We start from the raw sequence: 19,799 nt of genomic DNA on the forward strand, positions 1-19,799 counted from the left end.
ACCTAAGCTACATAGGACCTAGGTATGTTAGGTTAGCCTGTTAGGTAGGCACTACATAGTAAAGAGGTCTCAAAATAAAGAATGATAAAAAAAAAATAAAAAAATTAAGTTACTTGACCAGTTACCTACGGTTCTTAGTTTTCATTGGCTCGTTTCAGACCTGCTATACCTGTTTGATTCCCACTTATTTAGCTCGGCTCGTACCACCACATGTATCGACATCCCTCTAGGTTAGCAGGTGGCTTCTGCTCGGTTTGTGAAAATTAAGTCTGCGAAATTTCCCGACGCCATCACAGACTTCCGTAACAACTCTCTCACCATTCCACTTCCCACCTCGAACCCCCGACCCTCGATAATTCCTCCCTCCCGTGGAACAGGGCCAATTGGCATCCCATCGCCGTTCCGTGCACCGCTGATCGATCGCTCGTTCCGTCTCTTATCACATATCGGCCCAATGTCTACCACTTCGGGAGTCAACGTACGTGCTGCGCTAGCTTTGCCGTATGCCCGAGATATGCTGCGAAGCCATAACTGACAAGCATATTTTTGATAGGTGCTCCGGTACTCGGCTCTTGTCCTGGGTGTTTTCTACGGTTTAACGCACCAGAGAACTATCAACGCTTCGCAAAAGGCCGCCGCAGCAAAGAAGGAGTATGAACATAAGCAGCAGTTAATAGAAAAGGCGAAGGCCGAGTATGCGAAGGCCAAGAACCCTCCTGCGACTTCTAATAAGGGTCCTCGTACGTTTTCAACAGCCACGCACAAGTCAAATAGATACTAACGATACGATCAGTAAACCAAGATCCGATGGACCCCAACTTTGACTTGGAAGCCTATCTTAATGCCCTCGCAGCGCAAAATCCATAGGGATGTAATAATAATACTACCAGGCCCGGTGCGCGTGGAAATGCAATTAGAGACTAGAGGCAGAGACGGAGGGAAGGCCAAGGGAAGGGCCAGGAAAAAAAAAAACTCAGTACGGCCGAAGTTGGATCGAAGCTGCTTCCTCTACCGACGACTTTGCAGGCTCTGTGTATGGTTGCGATACGGTTCTAAGAGAAAAGAAGAAGAAAAAAAAAGCACCTCATAGATTTCCTCGGGTTTCACGCTGTACATGTGTACAATACGAAGACTTACCTATGCTAACCTAGACCCATTTGGCATTGGGATGGCCGGATCTTGCACGACCGTCATGTTTATAGTACGGCCCTTGACGGCTGGGGTTCAATTTCTTCAAGTGAATTATATATTATTTTAACTGTCACTTCCCCAATCTCAAATATAGTGTCTACTACGTCTGGCGGAGTGACTGCGCGAAAAGAGGCCTGCCAACATTATATTGATTTGAGAGTAAATACTGAGGCAATAACGGGTGGGCGGATAGGATATTACCTAACCTAAACTCTAATAATCGGGTGCTCTCGATTAGGTGCCTCTAATCTAGAGTGCAATACCTATTGATCCAAGATACAAAAAGCAGAGAGGCCAAGATCTACTTATATACTTAGGTAAGTAATAGGTATAGGTATACTTACCTTTATGTACCTAGGTACCCTTATGTTTGCCTTCATTGATTGGCTACCTAGCGATGCTACCAGGTACCTCTTAACCTACATAGTACAGGTAGCTTACCTTAGGTACCTACCTGGCTGCTAGGTAGGTACATACAGGTACTACTTCGTACACACAATACATAATCCCTGCAGGACGTGGAGCTCTTTCTGCAACTGCGAACGCGCGGATGGAATTTGTGAAAGCTCCAGCTGTCCTCTCACCACTTCCGCCGTTTATCCATGGAGACCGAGTGAAAGCAAACGAATTTCACTTTCCAATTCAACTCTCCCCCCACCCGCCTTTCACATACCAACATCCTTCTCAAATGTTGACACTATTTACCACCTAGTTGCATTGTCTCGAGGCAGCACTCCCCCACAATGGCTGTCACAACCGGCACCAGCTCTACGCCTGTCGATTTACTCGTCAGCGTGGGCAAGAACCAGAGCACAAAAACCCTGTTAAGGGTAATTATTCTCTGCTTCATTGCCGGCGCCGCAATTGCAAGTCGGCTATTCTCCGTCATCCGTACGCTTCTTCCTAATCTTTCTTCCTAACCTTTCCGATATATCTAGCTTACCTGCTAACCTCAATCTCCGCAGGCTTCGAGAGTATTATCCATGAGTGTTAGTTCAACCTCCCCTCCATACGCCCACAGTATACTGCTATGTCATTATGTCACATGTGGTGCTGTCTCTAACCTGCTGATGCTTAATACAGTCGACCCGTGGTTCAACTTTCGAGCAACAAAATACCTGGTTGCCCATGGATTCTACGACTTCTGGGATTGGTTCGACGACCGAACATGGCATCCTCTAGGGCGAGTTACCGGAGGTACCCTCTATCCCGGATTGATGGTCACAAGTGGTGTTATCTACCACCTTCTCCGAGCTTTAGCTGTTCCCGTGGACATCAGAAATATCTGTGTGCTCCTTGCGCCAGCCTTCTCCGGCCTGACTGCTTTCGCCTCCTATCTCCTTACCAATGAGATGACCACATCCCCATCTGCCGGTCTTCTCGCTGCAGCTTTTATGGGCATTGCTCCGGGTTACATCTCGAGATCTGTAGCTGGTTCCTACGATAACGAGGCCATTGCCATCTTCCTCCTTGTTTTCACCTTTTACCTCTGGATCAAGGCTCTGAAACAGGGCTCCGTACTATGGGGTGCCCTCTGCGCCCTCTTTTACGGGTACATGGTAGCTTCGTGGGGTGGATACGCTTTCATCACATGCTTGGTGCCTCTGCACGCTTTCGTACTTATATGCATGGGCAGGTTTAGCATGCGCCTCTACGTCTCGTACACCACATGGTATGCTCTTGGCACTCTAGCCAGTATGCAGATTCCATTCGTGGGTTTCCTACCTGTCCGTACTAGCGAACACATGCCGGCTCTAGGTATCTTCGGGTTTCTCCAGCTCGTCGCGTTCCTCGAGTATGTCCGATCGGCCGTCCCAAGTCGCCAATTCCAGACGTTCCTCTATGTCGGTTTGAGTGGTGTCTTTGGCATTTCAGTCCTCGCCCTAGTTGGTCTTACCACCCTTGGATACATTGCGCCCTGGTCCGGTCGATTCTACTCTCTATGGGATACCGGATACGCCAAAATACACATTCCAATTATCGCATCCGTATCTGAGCATCAACCTACCGCCTGGCCTGCCTTTTTCTTCGATCTGAACTTCTTGATTTGGCTTTTCCCAGCCGGTGTCTACCTGTGCTTCCAGAGGCTCGAGGATGAGCATGTCTTTATCATTGTATATGCCTTATTCGGAAGCTATTTCGCTGGTGTTATGGTGCGGCTCATGCTTACGCTTACTCCGGTTGTATGTGTAGCCGCTGCTATTGCGGTTTCCCAAGTTCTTGACACCTACTTGGTCGCCAGATCACCAGAACCTGCAGATAACAAGGATGACGAGAGCGCCGATGCGAAGAAAGCCTCAAAGCACGGGGCACTTCGGTCCGCATCGCAGCCCGTAGTAGGAATCTACAGCTTCTTATCGAAGGCATTTGTAGCAGGATGCATGACGCTGTATCTGCTCCTCTTCGTGCAGCATTGTACCTGGGTAACTTCGAACGCTTATTCGTCACCTTCCGTCGTTCTAGCAAGCAGAATGCCGGATGGCAGCCAGCATATCATCGATGACTACCGTGAAGCCTACCAGTGGTTGCGGCAAAATACTAAAGAAGACGCCAAGATTATGTCTTGGTGGGACTATGGTTATCAAATTGGTGGCATGGCTGACCGGCCTACTTTGGTCGACAACAATACGTGGAACAATACCCACATCGCCACTGTTGGTAAAGCTATGAGCTCGCGGGAGGAAGTTAGCTACCCGATCATGCGCCAGCATGAAGTTGATTACGTCCTTGTCGTCTTCGGCGGTCTTCTTGGCTATTCTGGTGACGATATCAACAAGTTCCTCTGGATGGTGAGGATTGCTGAAGGTATCTGGCCCGACGAGGTCAAGGAGCGCGACTTCTTCACAGCGCGCGGCGAGTATAGAGTCGATGATCAGGCTTCGGAGACCATGAAGAACAGCTTAATGTAAGTCTTTCTTCCCCTGTTACGTTTGAGTTGAATGATGGCTGTTGCTAATGCACGCTTTCTAAAATCTAGGTACAAGATGTCGTACTACAACTACGGCTCTCTCTTCCCACCCGGACAAGCCCAAGACCGTGTCCGAGGTGCCCGACTTCCTGACAAAGGCCCAGTTCTCAACACGCTAGAAGAAGCCTACACTAGCGAAAACTGGATCATCAGGATTTATAAGGTAAAGGACCTCGACAATGTAGGCCGAGATCATGCTGCCGCTGCTTCCTTTGAGAGGGGACACAAGAAGAAGGCAACCAAGAAGCGTGGACCTAGAGTTTTAAGAGTTGATTAATGAAATGGAATTATGAAGTAAGGATACGAGGAATTACACGGGAGAGAAGAAAAGATAAAGTGATAGGAAGGTTAGCCTGCCCTGGGTCATGGGTCATACGCTTTGCCGGGAACGCAGCTATGAAAGGCTTGGCCGCCTCTATAGGTATTTAGCATGAGGCAGGAAAAAAATAAAAAGAATATTTCCCAGTAACCTGACAACTACGCTATGTTTCTCATAAAGTTCTAAGCTGAACATGAAGTAAATGGAACGATAGTTTGACAAATAGGCCTGCCCATGTAGCTCTGTAGGAGTGGCACCTGTGAGTATATTGCCTCGATGAAGAAGAATAAATTATTGCTCCCTCAGGGCTCTAAAAGATACGAAATGTCATACACCCATATGGAAGTATGGGCCGATCATAGTAGATATAGATTTGGGTATGGAAATGATTAAATTAAAGCAAATGATACGAAACATAGAAGTTTGCGCCGTACAAACACGACACGATGGGTTGGTTACCTACCGATCTACCTACCTACCTACCTGCGGTGAAAATGGAGTGGGCTGAATCTCAGAGACAATTTTATCTTGGGTTTGTTATGGTTATAGAGCTACACGGCAGGCTACTTTGCATCGCCCGCTTGGCACAGCGGTAATGCGCCTCACTAGTACTTTTCAAAGTACTACTAAGGAAGCTATGAGGAGATGACTGGTTCGACTCCAGTAGTGGGCATTTATTTTTGATATTTTTATCAATTTCGCGTTAATAAGCTCTTTTTTTTTGTTTCGATTCTAATTTTGACTTCCTATGCCTTTTTTTTTTGTATGTAGTTGCAGTTATAGCATTAGGTATGTATAAACAAACAGACACTTTTCGTTACGAGATATATCTATTAACGGAAATTGAATTATTCGTCTCGCCTATCAAAAAGCGCACTGGGTCTGCGGGTTCAACAGGAATAACAGTAACTCACTAACATACAATTCGGTCCAAAAAAAAATTCACATCTGCTCAGCGGTGAACTAAACTGAATTTCCGTACTTCGTACAAGTCCCATGGGATGGGATATAAGTACAATTTCCTACATTTTATTCTGTCCAATTCCTTCGCTCTAAATTCATGAGACCGCAGGAGTTCACAGGTAGGTTAGTGAGTGGGTGAGTGATAATATCTCAATCAAATATTCGTCTTTTTTCCCAGTATGGGCAGAAATCCGAACGGGTCTTGTGGCCATCATATCATCGATGTATGTATGTGCAAGTGCCAACGGGGCAGCAGTGACTTGGTCAGTGGTTTCGTAACAGTGGCTATAAAGCCCAATGTTTCTTTCAGTGTCGCGACAGGAAGCGGCTACGCCATCCTCCACCGGTAGTAGGCTGGTCGTAGTCAAACATGCTAGGCGGCATATCCTCTGTCGAATGTCCTGTATGACCGACTACAGAAGACACAGGGTCCGGAGGTAGCGGATCGAGAGAGCTGCTAGATTCTCTCTCGTCAAAATGGTATATATTATTATTCGGTTGCTTTTTTGAAGCGTTCTGCCCAATGGATTGGTCAGGTCGTTGCCAGGTATCGTAATATGTGGGCGGCATCCATTTGCGGGCACGATCTCTGTTGTTTTTACGGGAGGTTCCTAGTTGGGAAGTCAGTTATTCATACCAGCTTGCTGGAAATTAACATGATTCTGCTATGAACTTACCAGTTGTCCCGGTAGGTCGCCTCCAGTCAACATCCTCGCCCGTATCCGAAGTATCAGCGAGTCGGTAAGTAACGGTAGAAGTATCAGCAGTAGCGCGGTTCTGCCCTTCACCAGAACGAAGCGACTCTACGGAGATCTCAGTGCGAGTCACAAAGGCAGGAGGTGCAAACACAGAAGCAGTACGAGAGCTACCCCAGTGAGCGCTCGCATAGTCGTCGAAGAGCTTACCAGCAGATGCCAGTTCCTCCTCTGCTAACTCTCGTGCGTTGTTTTCATCCCGATTGTCATCTTCTTCGCCCACCCCCCAGTAATCATCCGTGAAGATCGGGATAGAAGCCGCACCAGCGTATGGCATTTCAGTCGAATTCGGCGTGGACGGCCACATAGGGGTATGCGGTGTTTCTGGCTCGGCTTCCGCTGTGTGGCTTGTAGATCCATGAGATTCTTGTATGGCACCTGAATAATATTGCTCTCCGGTTTGCCGGTGCATCTCGGGCTTTCTCTCGCGAGTAGTCTTGTATTTCTCGGCCAAATCATGTGTCTTCTCGACCGGTTGCTCGATGAAGGAATTGTTGAGGTTAAGGTTCGAGTATCTCTTCTTGAACTCCTTGACCCCATCATGAAAACTGAGACGCTCAAAATCTTCATCCATCTTCTTATACATATTGTCTTGAGTGTCGCTCTTTAGAGAGCCAGCTTCGGATAACGTAGGAACGCCTCTTGTGCGAACCTCGGGGACAGTTTCAGAGACTACCTTGGGAGCATTTGGTCGTGGAACTCTGACACGTCTCCCTCTGGTGGTAACCTGAGATGGAATCTCAATGCTATTAGCGGATGCGTTGCCTGAACTGTCGTGCTGACTAAATTCGGAAAATGGCTCTGCCAATTTCTTCGACTCGAGATCACCCGTTTCTCTAGGATCATTGGTACGAACAGCACTCATCGATGTAGAGTTATTATTCTCTTTTAAGGGTCTCTTTCGATGAGCACGAGATACTTCAAGCTCTGAAACAAATGGATCGGTGTCGTCCTTGTTCAGAGGTTCTTTCTTGGATGCCGCTCGCCTATTTCGACTGCGATATTTTCGAGGATTTAGGATAGGAATAGGCGCCGAGACGCTGAAATCTGACTCTTCACCAGATGATACTAACAAAGGAAGGCCCGCATCGTCCCCTCGAGTGGCTTGTTGGGACGATATCTTTGATGCTAGGTTAGTGCGTGCCGCCCTTCTCTTCAGCTTGCGGCTACGCCAAGTCTTTGCATCCATTGGTTTGTCGTCCGAGATACTGTCGGCTGTCTCGTAGCCAGTGCGGCGCATTATGCCCTCGCGACTTACATATTTTGCAGGAGTAGTATCTGCAGTGTCGCAGTGATTGAGAGTAGCACGTCGTAGGCACTTATGGCAATAGTCTCGATCTGGAATTTGGCCTCTTTTTAGAGGATGTTCTCGTTGATATCCCCTAGACCGCTTCTTCCCGCAAGCTGCACAAATATGGACGTGCTGTATATATTTACCAATGTCCTCCATTGCCGTTGCGCCCTTGTTCCCCTTGGCTTTTATGGTGTTCGTCTCCTGTGCTGAAGGATTTACGGTGCTGGTATAATGCTCCTCGAACTTCTCTGCTTCTCTGGGACTGAATTTTACAGTGCTGCTTGATGCTGCTTTGCTACTCCCTCCATGTGGTAAGCTAGATGAAGGCGTTGTTGGCGTCATAGGCGTCACTGGCGTGAGAGGGTAAGCAGGAAGGGGGGCCTGTGTAGATCCGAAGAGAGTAAAAGCAGGCGACTGAGATACCGGAAACAACGAGGTATATTGGCGAGGCTGAATGCATGAAGGTGTCGAATTAGGCCAAGGGGCCATGTGTATGGGATTTAGTACATACTGGGGGGCTGTTGCCACTCCAGGGGACTTTCTCTGCCCCAGACTTCGAAGGCCTCCGTAATCCGGGAGCTGAGTAGTAGTATATCCTCCAGGGTAAGTAGGTAGAACAACTGGAGGACCTCGGATAGGGTCCATTGTTAGTATGCCGTTGGCGTCACCCCTCAAGTTCCAGGTTGATCTGGGTTGTGATGGAGAGATAGAGCTATGCAAAGGTGGCGCCATCGGGATTGGTTGTGTTGGTAGACTAGCATTCGCGGATACCTGGCTGGCGCCTTTTGCTCCAAACGCTTTGTCCTGGAACATATCAATAGTGCCGGGGCTTTCGTTGACGCGGTAGATACGCTCGGGAGGAGAGATTGAAGCAGATCGAAGGATACCGTTACCAGCCATCACGGTAGGAGAGGTTCCGTATCCGCGATATTTGCCGTGGTTGTCGAATGTAACTTGTGGTGTGGTGGACCGACGCGGAGTTAGAGGAGAAGCGAGGCCTTGGTTTTGAGAATAGAAACTCCTATAGCGGCGTGCTCTTTTCTCTACATCTGCGCGGGATGGTGTATCAATACTCTGATCAAAAGGGCCGGGTTCAAAGTCGTCTAGTAATCTATCATGTCTCTTACGAGCGAGCGCGGGTTTGCCACTCTTGGTCTTGGTAATATAGACGCTGTTGGAACCAGGCAGGTAGATGTCATCATCAACATTATTGCATCCCTTTGGAGGCTCCAACCGCTCTGACCGGGAGTTGCTGCCCCTAGTGCTGTGTTAGCGGTGGGATGAAGAAGCGAAAGAGAGTTTACAAGTCATGAGATATAATATACTTACTTAGAATGGCGTCGACCTCCCGATGAAAATATCTTGAACGAGGCCATAAGGAGCAGGCAGCATTGAAGCACAACAGGTGTATCGTCAGTACAACCTCATCCAAGTAGATAAAGCCGACCAAAAAAAAGGTGTTGCAAAAAACTGCGCGACTAAATACAAGTTACTGGATTAAAAAAAAAAAAAAAAAAAAAGTGGTGGCCGTCGTGCAGAAGGGTAGGAATATGGAAGAGGGTTGCCCTGGTGGTTGCCCTGACAGTTGCCCTAGTAGCAGGCAGCAAGGTTGGAGATGAAAAACGATGTTTCGCTAGTTTCTGCGAGGAGAAAGAGCAAGTGCATGTTTTAATGTCGAGTACCTAAGACAGAATTAACACCCGTAAACTTTTTACTTTATTATCGATCGCTAGGTACTTTAAGGCAACTACATTTAAGAGACCTGTACTTAGGTACCTCCCTCACTATTTCTTCTTCGCCATTTCCTTACTGATGTCCTTTGAGAGGTTAGATACCTTAGGTAAGGTAGGTAGCTTAAGATAAAATAATATATAAAAAGATAAGCCACTTACATTATGTACATACCTACCTAACCTAAGGTACCTAAGGTATATATATATACCACATAAAATCAAGACACATATAAGGTCGACCATCACCTGGCCTAGCTGCACATAGCACTTATAGCGCGTTAAGAACTCTCCTAAAAAAGTAATTATTAATTTACATATGCTTTTAGCAGCAACTCCTCATATTGAGGGACTTGAACCATGTAGATATAGTACCTAGCTCCATACCGTAACCACATCCTTCCAGAAGCCCCCCCCCCCCCCCAATCCCCCATATATATTATGCCTGTTCCTCTATGTCCTTTTGTGCCACCACGTATCTATATGGATCAAAAGCTATGCGGATGGTAAAAATATAGATACCCCCCTTGTTCTCTGACATATTCAGCAATGTCGAGACCAAACATTCCCTTTGGAGACTGCCAGTTAGGGAGACGGAGACGGAAACCAGAATGCCGAGAACGCCAAGGCAAGCATATATATTAATTATATCCACTGGTCTGTAAATACGACGATGGTATTGTATGCCCAACATGAGAAATCAACCTGACTGTGGAGGGCGTTGAGATAGCTGGCGAAGCCATGCGGGAAGTACGCAAAGCAAGTATTCTGACCGCCTCGGCGCGTTTCTCCTCGAAAATCCGACTGCGCTCTATCTCCTCCTTCATGTTTTGCATTCTCAATTCCTGGTCGCGCTGCGCGTCGGCTTTGATCCTGTCGTAACGAAGAGTGGTTACGGCTTTAGGCCAGAGACGGTCAAGTTTACGAGCCTGAGAATCCGGTATGCAAATAGGCGCCTCGTCCGCCGGTCTGGGAACCGACGAGCCTCCCCAGAAACATTCGAAAGTAACTTTGGCCTGGCTGTAAACGTTATCGCTCCCCCAGAACACTATGGTGTCTCCGTGGTATAGCTTTACCCAGTGTTTGCAAGGGGCCGTGCTATCCTTTGGCTCATTGGCCTGCAGGGGACTGTTGTTGATTCGGATCCCGTTAGTTGCCTTGGTTGATATATAGAACGCGTACGAATCTGGCTCAGGCGAGGCTCGCATCGTGCGACTGTTCGCTGGCCGAGAGGGATCCCATGGGCGGAAGTCGCTCAAGGGAGCAGTATAACCCTCTCTCCACAACATGATTCTGAATGCGTTCTTAGGAACTTTGGACTCAACAACTGGCTCGTAAACAACCGTGTTATTCGGATCTCGCCCCCACGACATTACAGGATCATTCAAACGGATTGATATTCCCGTCACCAATGATCCTTTAGTCGAGTAAAGAGCCGCGACCGCTTGCGGTAGCTCGGGGAGTTTCGTGGGCCCCAGGGGTGGGTTTTCTGGCGGTAGCGTATCTGGAATTGACTCGATTTCATCATCGATGGGAGCCAAACACCCTTGGGGTATGGATGAGCCACGTATCTCATGAGCAGACCGATTATCCCGCTCAAGTAAAGCCGGTCGAAGTACGAGAACCTTGCCTGTATCCTTAGATTGCCGCTTGCGCGTAGGCGGAAAGTGTTTCATCGCAAGGTCCCAAAGGCGTGAGTTCTTTGGACCAAATCCTTCATTTTTTCTTCCAGCAGCGAGCTCAAATGCGTTGAACTGGAGATGAGTCATCTCGGGGTAGTCCAAGTGCCACGTGCTTTTGTCGGAACTATCCCAAAATGTTGTCTTGGGAAGTGGGTAGTCGATTTGACGACCTGACTCGTTCTTTACAATTTGAGGAACGCTAGCAAGCAAGCGAAGCTCGTCCTCTTCTGTCTCGGAAACATCGGCGTCACACTGGGATTTGAGTCTCTTGAATGATGGCTTAATCCAAGTCTCACCAGCCTCGTAATCATCACTAGTATTGTGACTAGGCTTCCTCTTACTTGTATTCAAGTCTGCGGTCCTAGATCGTAGGTTTAGATCACCGTTGGCCAGCGACTTGACATTCAAGTTCCCTAGGATTGAAGAAGCTCCACCAAGGCTCTGAGAATCTGTCTCTGGTATAATGCTTTCCGAGTTGCTCCGCAATGAATCCCTGACAGGTGACACAATTCCGTTGCTTATGCCACCCTTCTGTCTTGGAGTAGATAGATTCTCTGATTCTTCGAAGCTGTCAAGAACCTCAGCCTCTAGTGCACCAGTCTCTCTAAAATTGGTGTCTGGAACCGGGAGGTTTAGGTGGTCTTCTCCAATGGCCCCAGAACTACCGAAATCCAAATTATTGACCTCTCCAAACAACTTATCCGGGCGCTGTTGACCAAATGTGTAATTTTCTTTTTCGGATTCGAATTCAGGGGAAGGCTCGGACTCCGGTTCCTCGAAAGCATCGTCCGTGGACTGGGCCGATTGCCGATCGTCTAGGCTCAGTTGAGAAGCTGCGTGTCCCAAGTCTTTGTCGTCGGAAACTATGCTGGCAGAACTTGTCTCCCGTTTAATCCATTGGTGATTCTGTAATTCCGGGATAGTCGCCCTAGTTTCTGGCCTGACATGTATCATCCTTACTAGAAAGTGAATGCCAATGCTAGATATACCGGCCCGTGACAATGGGGCGATGTTGAGCGGCACCTTGATAATATGGTCGAGTAACTCATTGTACGTAACTCCACTCTTGACGGGGAATGGCGGACTACCGGTGAGAGCATAGAACAAAACACCGCCGAGAGACCATATGTCTACCGCATGATCGTATCTCTCCCTATCAACTTGTCTGTGATTGTTTCTCTGCGTTCGCCTGCCATTTTCGTCATACGACGAATACCCGCTATAAACTTCAGGAGCGCAATACAGCAATGTTCCACAGAAGGTCTTGAGAAAAGTCTGTTCTGTATCGATCATTTTGGATAAACCAAAATCTGTTAACTTGACCACGAGGGGATTCGTCGAGTGTATTAAAATATTGTCGGGTTTCACGTCGCGGTGGGTGATCTTATTTTCGTGGAGGTACCCTAGGGCATCAAGCAGCTGCTCGGCCATGATTTGAACGTAGGGCTCGGCTATGGGACCATGGTCTAAGACATACTTGCCAATATCACCACCTGGAACAAATTCCATGATAATGAAGAACTGGTGTACATCCCAATCGAAATGTTCGATATATTGAACAATATTTTTCTAGTCCAGGGTCAGAGAGGCTGGTGAAACTCGGTTAGGATGAAAAGGGGGGTGACTTACGTGGTGGACCTTTTGCATAATCTTCATCTCATTCTCGACTTTCTGATCCAGCACACCATTCTTCATAAATTTGCGCTTGTCTAGCTCTTTTGCGGCGTATGGCGAACCGTCATATTTTGAAGTAACCTTATGGACTGTAGCAAAAGCGCCCTTGCCAATAATGCCAACGCGAGCATACTTCTCACCCCCGCGCCACTCACGGGGCATGCGGAGATGGGTTTGCGTAGTCTCCCAGAAATCATCCTCTTTAGCGCCATTCATATTCTGCGGGGCTGGAAAAAGGTTGACCTATTCAAATTCAAAATCAGTATATGTAATACCATTTAGCATTCGAGGGTGTTTGCTATCTTACATGGCCACCTGGTCCGGGGACGATCGTCCTGTTGGGGTCATCTAGCCCCTGAGCTCGCAGTAGATAGGCACCAAGTTTTCTTCGGTATGCCACATCGTGATCACCATCGCGGCGGGGAATGCGGACGAGGAAGACAAGATCTTTCGCTGTCTCATGCATAACGATCTTAATGGTAGAACCACTCTCTAGAGTCCTCTTGATCGGGGGATTCTGACTTGGCCTTTGTGAATCAATCCGCTTGCGGAGCAATTTGCCGTCCACGATGGTCCCATTCGTCGATTGGTCCTCCAACATCACAGTGCCGTACTTATTGGCGAATATGCGGAAGTGGATATTGCTAAGTCTCCTGCTCGGGTCATCTTCGAAGCAAAGATCGCATCGCGCCCGATTGCGACCAAAGGTAAAACCTAGTCGTGGGTTCTTGAGGGCAGATGATAATTTGATTACGAGGGCATGGTCACCAATCCCTCGGGTTCGGCCAAATTCGCGAGCGTCGTCTTCTAGGTATAGATCCGAGTCGATAGCATCGGCCGTGTACCTGCCGGCAGTGTGATGCGCGTGTTCGGATGAGGATGCAATCCGCTGGACCTCGCGACTGGCACTGTCGGAATTAGGATAGAGTAGGCATATTATATCGGATATATCTTCATCTGAGAAGCCTGAATTCTGTTTCCCAACCCTTCTAGGATCTAGGGCGTTTTGAGTAGCTACAAGTAAAAGAAGTTAGACACCATTGCTGGCGATAAGGACCATATCGTATTGCAGAAACTGACCTGGTTGGGTAGCTTGCGAATCGTCGTTTGGATCCATTGGAATTACTGGGTATGGGTATCCGTATCCGCATCCGCATGCGCAGGCGCAGGCGTTGAGAAGAGCTCGTTCACAGCGACTGCTCGAAACGAAACATAAGTTCAGGCAGCTGGTTCGAGATTATTACGTCGAGACTCCTAGCCCCCAATCAACTCACTTAAAAGTTGTTGTATAATGTATTGTATGTAGTATGTTGTAACCATTTAAAGGATGTTGGATCGCATCTTTAAGTGAGAAGATTAAATAAATAGGTACTTTTATAGTTGCGACGTCGGATACCTAGATATATATTGCGAGCTACGGTGTGAATCAAAACATTCGAACTCGTAAACAGTTTATGAACAAGTCTGACTTGCTCTAATATGTACAGTGCAGATTGTACGAGTATGACAAATTGGTTGTAATGGCAACGTTCGCGCTAATTAGATGAGATGTAAATCAGAACCTCGAGAATCTGCTTGACGTTACTGGTATCACAGGGACTCAGTAGAAAGTTTTAAGATAAAGGTCAAAAGTGCACGACAGCTTCAGACGGACGCACGCGGCAGGTAGCAGCAGGTAGCAACCAGTGCGGCTACCTACACAACTAAAAGAAGCAGAAGGCAACCTACCTGTCACACAACTTACCTTAAGGGATTTACCCCACAAGGGATTATGAACTATGCCCTTTCTAGAATAGGTCTGTGCCCACCAACAGCATATCTCACTTACTATGTACATTACCTACATGCAGCCAACCTTTTTTTTTCTTTATTATAAAAGTATACATTAAAAAAAGTTGATGACTACCTACCTAAGGTCTGTTACTGTTATGTTCACCTTACTTATCTGCACTATGTAGGTGTAAGTTAGTAGGGACTTTATCTAATGAAGCAAACAAACCTAAATCAGAATTTAGGACAGACCATCAAGGTCCCCATCATGAGTCACCTGATAACATCGATCCAGCTGACGCTACCTAGTGCACGAGGCAAAACATAACAGGTAAATAATGATATACTTATTAGTCAAATCAGCAAACGTCCTCGAGGCCGACGATCATGGCATCGAAGTCCGTTTTATGCAAGTATTACTATGTATGTGTATATAGATACATATATATATGATTTCCCCCCGATCTCCTGTATATGCCCATTATAGGTTGATATATTCAAACCATGCATGCTTCTGCCTTGAGAGAAAAAAAGATAAATCCTTATTTCCCTAGGAAAGAAGTAGAAAATCATAAATCGTGATCCCCTCCCCAAATTAAAAGAAACCCTTCTTTTTCTTCGGCTTTTTCTCCATATCTTTTAGGATGTCATCAAAAGTGCTTCCTCCTACAGAACCTTGCCTCGAACTATTCCGCGAGTCTTGAGGCAGTTGGATAGGAGAACCCGGTAGACCATGTAGATTGCCCGAGGATCTGCTACGAGCCATCACAGTACTGATTGGCCGTTGAACTGGAGATGGACCCCTGGCACTAGAGATTCGTGCTCCCAGCATTGAAAAGTCTTCGTCAGGCATCGCTATAGGCTCTAGGCCGAAAGCTACACTGCTTCGGTAGTTCGGATTCCTGCCGCCAGGCGAGCCAGTTCTCTGTCTAAGTGCCAAACCAGGAGGGCCGCTCTGGGGAGAATCGCTCCGGTTGGCTAAAGGCGGACTCGCCGAAACGCCCGGGTCATTATCGGCAAAAACGGATTGTGGCGGTGGCAGAGGCGAGAGGCCTTCCGGAGCCACAGGACCGATGTCTTCTCCAAGCTCCCAGCGCTTAGCTACTAGCCAGCAGTGGCTGCGATGGTAGATACCCTCGATACTGAACTCTACGGCATCGGCCGAAAGCTCAACCACACCTCCGCCAGCTACTTCGTACCATCTCTTGCGCACCGCGGGGGCATCTTCTATCCATGGTGGCTGACCCTTTGGTGGCTGACAGAGGAAATATTCGACGCCTTCAGTAAACTGCAGGCCTGGAGCATCCACTACCAGCATTGGGAGGGATTGGATTACAACGTAAAGGAATAACCAGTAACCAAGACGTTGGTCTGCCATTTCCGCAGCCGTTTTGCCTTTGGCTTCTTTGTATTCAAAATCTATGAACTCCTTGAGGAACGGATAGTCCAACTTGAACGTTTCAAAGTCGTAGGCTTTGTTCAAAATCAAGAGAGTTTGATATTCCTGCAAGTTATTGCCCAATCGCGATTGTTCCTTAGCAGAAAGCTCATAGAAGTTCTCCTGGACACTCGTCATGTCGGGTAATTTAGGAAGATCGAACGGAATGGGGGGAAGCACAGGAGGCGAGGATTGGTCAAACTCGGTGAGAACCCTGCGCATGGCCGACAGATGGGGATTCTTGTGGCTAGTCGTCTCTTCTGCATTTTGGTCGATCACTCGTGTCGTCAACGATTCACGATCCACGAGTAGGTCGTATAGCATACAGAAATCCGAGTACATTATCTTCAAGACCTGCCTATTCAATCCACTCTCGGTGAATGGGTTTTTCTTGCTGCGGGCCTTCGGTGGCCAACTCCCGAAAGTAGATTTATAGTAGTTGAGAACAAATTGTCTCATGCGACCGAACGATCTTCTCCAGGTATGGTATTTGACATCCTTGTACTCCGAACGGGACGTCGAATTCGCGACACCAGAAAATAAGGCTGGGAAATCAAACGTCTCTAGTCTATTATTAACACTGTTCTGGCGGTTTACCAGCTCGAAATATGCGCGTTCTAGTCGTTCGCGAGTAGTGAGGGAAACTTGCTCCCATAGGGGAGAATTCAGGTCCCTGATTGCGGAGTATTTGCCCACGGCGTGAGTAAATGCCTCATTATATAGAGGCATCGAGCGCATTCGCTCGCCCAGAATGAGTGATTCTAGAGTCTTCTCTCTGCTATGTCTTACATCCGCAAGGCCCATCTGGTCCATGAAGAAGCCGAAACTCATCTCCACAGCATCTCCAAATGTCGATCCATCAACATTTGTGAACCCGAATTCCTTCAGTAGACTGGATATGTTGATAAAGACACTGAAGAGCGTAGGCTGTTCATTAGTACACACCAACGGTTGGCCCGTCAAAAACGCGAACATATTGCGGATCGATATCAACCGCTCCATGTCTGCGTGCGACCTGTGACCTGGGTCGGACATGGAAACAGGAAGATAGAGACGTGACTCCCCATACACATCTGGTTCGGATAGAGGGGGCGACTGGACTCGTCGCGTTGCATCTTCCACAGACAAGCTATCTCGACCAGTAAAACTGCGGGCACGACTCCTCCCTGAGCTTGTAGGCGATGTTATCTCAGCTTCCATCAGCTCATTGAAGACTAATGAATAGTCCACGACGAAGGAAGGGACTTTGAAAGAGGGATTGCCGCCACTTCCCTTGGCATCCAGATAGACCAGCACATTTCCATTCTCATTCCATAGTTCTGGGACCTTTTCTCCGTCTGAGAGAAAGGATGTGTTGTAATCCGAATTCTGCCCTAGTATCCATGCTGCCGAAGTATGAACCGTCTTAGTTTGGCTCCGCGAATGTGACCTTGACCTTGCTCCTGCTCCCGGCAGCCAACTTCTTCTTAAGCGTCCTCGTCGTTCCGCCTCCCGCGTGGGACTTTCATTTCCACCGCTCGACCCTGGGCGGGACGCACCGGTTGCGACTGCAGAGACAGTCAGGCTCCCCGAGCCTGTAGCCGGTCTCGTAACGGGCGGCTGTGCGGACACGCTTCGAGTCCTGGATTCGGGAGTCGGCGAACTAGGTTGAGGTACGCCGAGGTTGACCTGAGAACTTGATGCTTTATGGGCACTACTTGCAACAGAGCTACTCCGCCGTCTCGGGTCTTTTTTAAGACGGGGAGATGACTTGGTCTCCAAGAAATGAAAAGTCGATCCTCGCTGCGGAGCGGTGATTGTGTCATCGGCGTCAGATAACGGTGCCTTGTCCGTCACCGGTGCGGGTTTGCGTAGCTTGTTCGCTGTAGAGCTTGTCGCATCATTTTCGGAGGAGTCTCTACTTTCAGTCGGAACGGACGGTAGGTAAGCGGTATTTTCAGAGGGGTCGTTTGAATTTGATTTTGGAGATCCGTCTACTGCCTGCTCAGGTGACGCTGAACTCAGCGGGAGGCTTGGTAGACTTGGCGGCCTGTCCCCGACTGGGGACTGTTCAGGTAGCGGTTTACGGTGAAAGGCTCCCGTAGGAGAGTCTGGAGATTGCGGACTGATTAGTGACGGAAAAAACGATGACAGGCGGTCGAGCCGCGACCTTGCAGAGAACATTGAGGCTAAGCCTTTAGTGCTCGCAGGTAGGTGCAATGAATTAGTGTTCGCCACGAGGTCATGGATTTCAAGGTTGGTTGTCGTTTTGTTAGGGTTTGGACCTTTTATCGATATATTCGGAGGACTTGGTGGCTCAAAAGAAGGGGAGAGAAAGTATAAATGGATGCTTTTGTCCACTCACTTGTAGAAGCCATTGTTTGGTCCGTGAATGAACATGCGAAGCACAGCCCTTTTTCTTAGGAGCAGGGTGCAAGCTAAGGTACCCAGGTATCCCAAATATCCGTGGACGGGATGGAAACGGAGTACCTAGGTGTCTTAGGTTTCAACCTAAGCGCAAATGGTACAACAGGTAGATGGGTCCACCAGCTAAGATTAATAAGAACGTCCGTTCAGCAATGGTTCAGTGCTCGTTGCTTCGGAGAAGTAGGGCGCATGGGCGCGAGCGACGGGCTCTAGTCCAAGTGACGAGTCCCGGATGCGTGAACTCGATAGTGCGGAACGCCTCACCCTCGGTGGGTATCTTGGTAGGTTGATTTGTGAGGGTTTTGAGGGTTTTGAGGGGAGGGATTCCCTGGATTGTTTTAGATTTTTTAGAATAGATCCAAAATAAAAATAATAAAAAATGGCAATATTTCTCATCCAAGACAAAGCGAAAAGAGTAAGGGTCTGGCTAAAAGTGATGTAGTAGCATACACATACAATCTTGATACGTAGGATTTTATACCATTGTATAGGTATCTTTAGTTTAATTCTAGCAGGTGCTTTGGAGGAAGGTTGAAATATACGCAAAGTCGCAGTCGCAGACCACGGTACTACCTACTACACATGTTTGGCAAGAGGGGTGACGTCGGCCGCTTCTGTGGGTACCTATATGTATTCTAGTATTGTGTTGTATCTGTGTACCTACATGTACCTAAAGCAGTGGAACCCGGTCTCCTACATAGTAGATACGCTAGGTACACTAGAGGTAATTACCTACTGCAACGAGTACGAGGTATTGTAACACGTACATATATGTACCTCACTTACCTATACGGATCTTCCGTACATAACCTAATGTTACCTAACACAAGCGCAATGTTGACCAATTTTAGTATAGTGTACGATGCCAACAAGGGGCAGACTTATCCCCTATTAGTGTAACTAAAGGCGCATACATATTCCAATGTTACGTGCAACATTGAATAAGTCCTTCAAAAATTTTTACTTGTTGCCTTACGTGTGCGTATGTCCGCACCGCGTGTATACTACATTACCTACATTGGTAGCATGCACATGCGCTTTTTTGAGCTGATGCCATCACAAGGCCCCAAGACGTTCCCGCCTAACCTTAGGTACATGTATGTAGAGGCTTAGCTGTATAAATTCGTCACACGTTAGGTATTAAGTACCACCCGTAGACCAATCTCCCTATGTACCGGACTACCTCTCTAAGTTCCGTTCCCGATTTCCATACGAGTACAATACGGGCCACCTCTACACGTTAATCCTAACTATTACTAATGAACAACAGACGAGGGTTCAACAGTATTTGTACTCCTCTCGCGCTCAGCTCCTGATTTAATGACGTATGACTACGAAAAAAAATCCTGCGGAGACGGGGTTGCTAACACCGGAGGCTTACGTGAGAATTTAAGGAGAGATGCGTACTACGTGGGTGAATAACATCGAAGAGAAAAGAGACAGCAAAGGCACAAGGTTTCCCTAACATGAAGAATACTATGTATAAACCTCTCCGTCATTTTAAGGGGGTTGCAGAATTAAGTTCATTTTTGCATAAGGCTGCATTGCATGTCAGATTTAACTTCAGGCACAATTTGATCTGAAAATGTTCAGGAACGATTCAAGATTC

At 47.7% G+C, this 19,799-nt stretch overlaps 5 protein-coding genes and 1 non-coding gene across 6 annotated transcripts; 3 read left to right on the forward strand and 3 right to left on the reverse strand.

The window, feature by feature from the left end:
• Positions 1–73: 73 nt before the first annotated feature.
• Positions 74–1,362, forward strand: F4812DRAFT_429345 (ATP synthase E chain-domain-containing protein). The gene is made up of 3 exons (XM_047934266.1): positions 74–478; positions 554–740; positions 794–1,362. The coding sequence occupies exons 1-3, from the start codon at positions 455–457 to the stop codon at positions 865–867; spliced, it is 285 nt and encodes a 94-aa protein (XP_047789711.1). The 5' UTR covers positions 74–454; the 3' UTR covers positions 868–1,362.
• A 369-nt stretch (positions 1,363–1,731) lies between these two features.
• Positions 1,732–4,628, forward strand: F4812DRAFT_429347 (glycosyltransferase family 66 protein). The gene is made up of 4 exons (XM_047934267.1): positions 1,732–2,082; positions 2,157–2,180; positions 2,275–4,096; positions 4,169–4,628. The coding sequence occupies exons 1-4, from the start codon at positions 1,935–1,937 to the stop codon at positions 4,434–4,436; spliced, it is 2,262 nt and encodes a 753-aa protein (XP_047789712.1). The 5' UTR covers positions 1,732–1,934; the 3' UTR covers positions 4,437–4,628.
• Positions 4,629–5,053: 425 nt separating this feature from the next.
• F4812DRAFT_t89 lies at positions 5,054–5,151 on the forward strand. The gene has a single exon. It is a non-coding gene; the product is annotated as a tRNA-Thr (tRNA).
• Positions 5,152–5,747: 596 nt separating this feature from the next.
• On the reverse strand, positions 5,748–8,866 carry F4812DRAFT_471481 (uncharacterized protein; the record flags this gene model as incomplete). Its single annotated transcript, XM_047939094.1, has 7 exons — positions 5,748–6,052; positions 6,119–6,872; positions 6,903–7,236; positions 7,270–7,474; positions 7,505–7,600; positions 7,634–8,748; positions 8,820–8,866. The coding sequence occupies 7 exons, from the start codon at positions 8,864–8,866 to the stop codon at positions 5,748–5,750; spliced, it is 2,856 nt and encodes a 951-aa protein (XP_047789713.1).
• Positions 8,867–9,809: 943 nt separating this feature from the next.
• Positions 9,810–13,934, reverse strand: F4812DRAFT_395340 (uncharacterized protein). The gene is made up of 4 exons (XM_047932159.1): positions 13,657–13,934; positions 12,884–13,590; positions 12,532–12,819; positions 9,810–12,471 (listed from the first exon to the last, which is right to left on the reverse strand). The coding sequence occupies exons 1-4, from the start codon at positions 13,691–13,693 to the stop codon at positions 9,862–9,864; spliced, it is 3,642 nt and encodes a 1,213-aa protein (XP_047789714.1). The 5' UTR covers positions 13,694–13,934; the 3' UTR covers positions 9,810–9,861.
• A 737-nt stretch (positions 13,935–14,671) lies between these two features.
• F4812DRAFT_429356 (uncharacterized protein) lies at positions 14,672–18,761 on the reverse strand. The gene is made up of 3 exons (XM_047934268.1): positions 18,647–18,761; positions 18,129–18,518; positions 14,672–17,874 (listed from the first exon to the last, which is right to left on the reverse strand). Exons 2-3 carry the CDS (start codon positions 18,139–18,141, stop codon positions 14,942–14,944), a joined length of 2,946 nt encoding a protein of 981 aa, XP_047789715.1. The 5' UTR covers positions 18,142–18,518; positions 18,647–18,761; the 3' UTR covers positions 14,672–14,941.
• Between the last annotated feature and the right edge of the window lie 1,038 nt (positions 18,762–19,799).

The sequence above is a fragment of the Daldinia caldariorum genome (assembly GCF_022478825.1).
Source record: "Daldinia caldariorum strain CBS 122874 unplaced genomic scaffold F4812scaffold_9, whole genome shotgun sequence".
NCBI lineage: Eukaryota > Fungi > Ascomycota > Sordariomycetes > Xylariales > Hypoxylaceae > Daldinia > Daldinia caldariorum.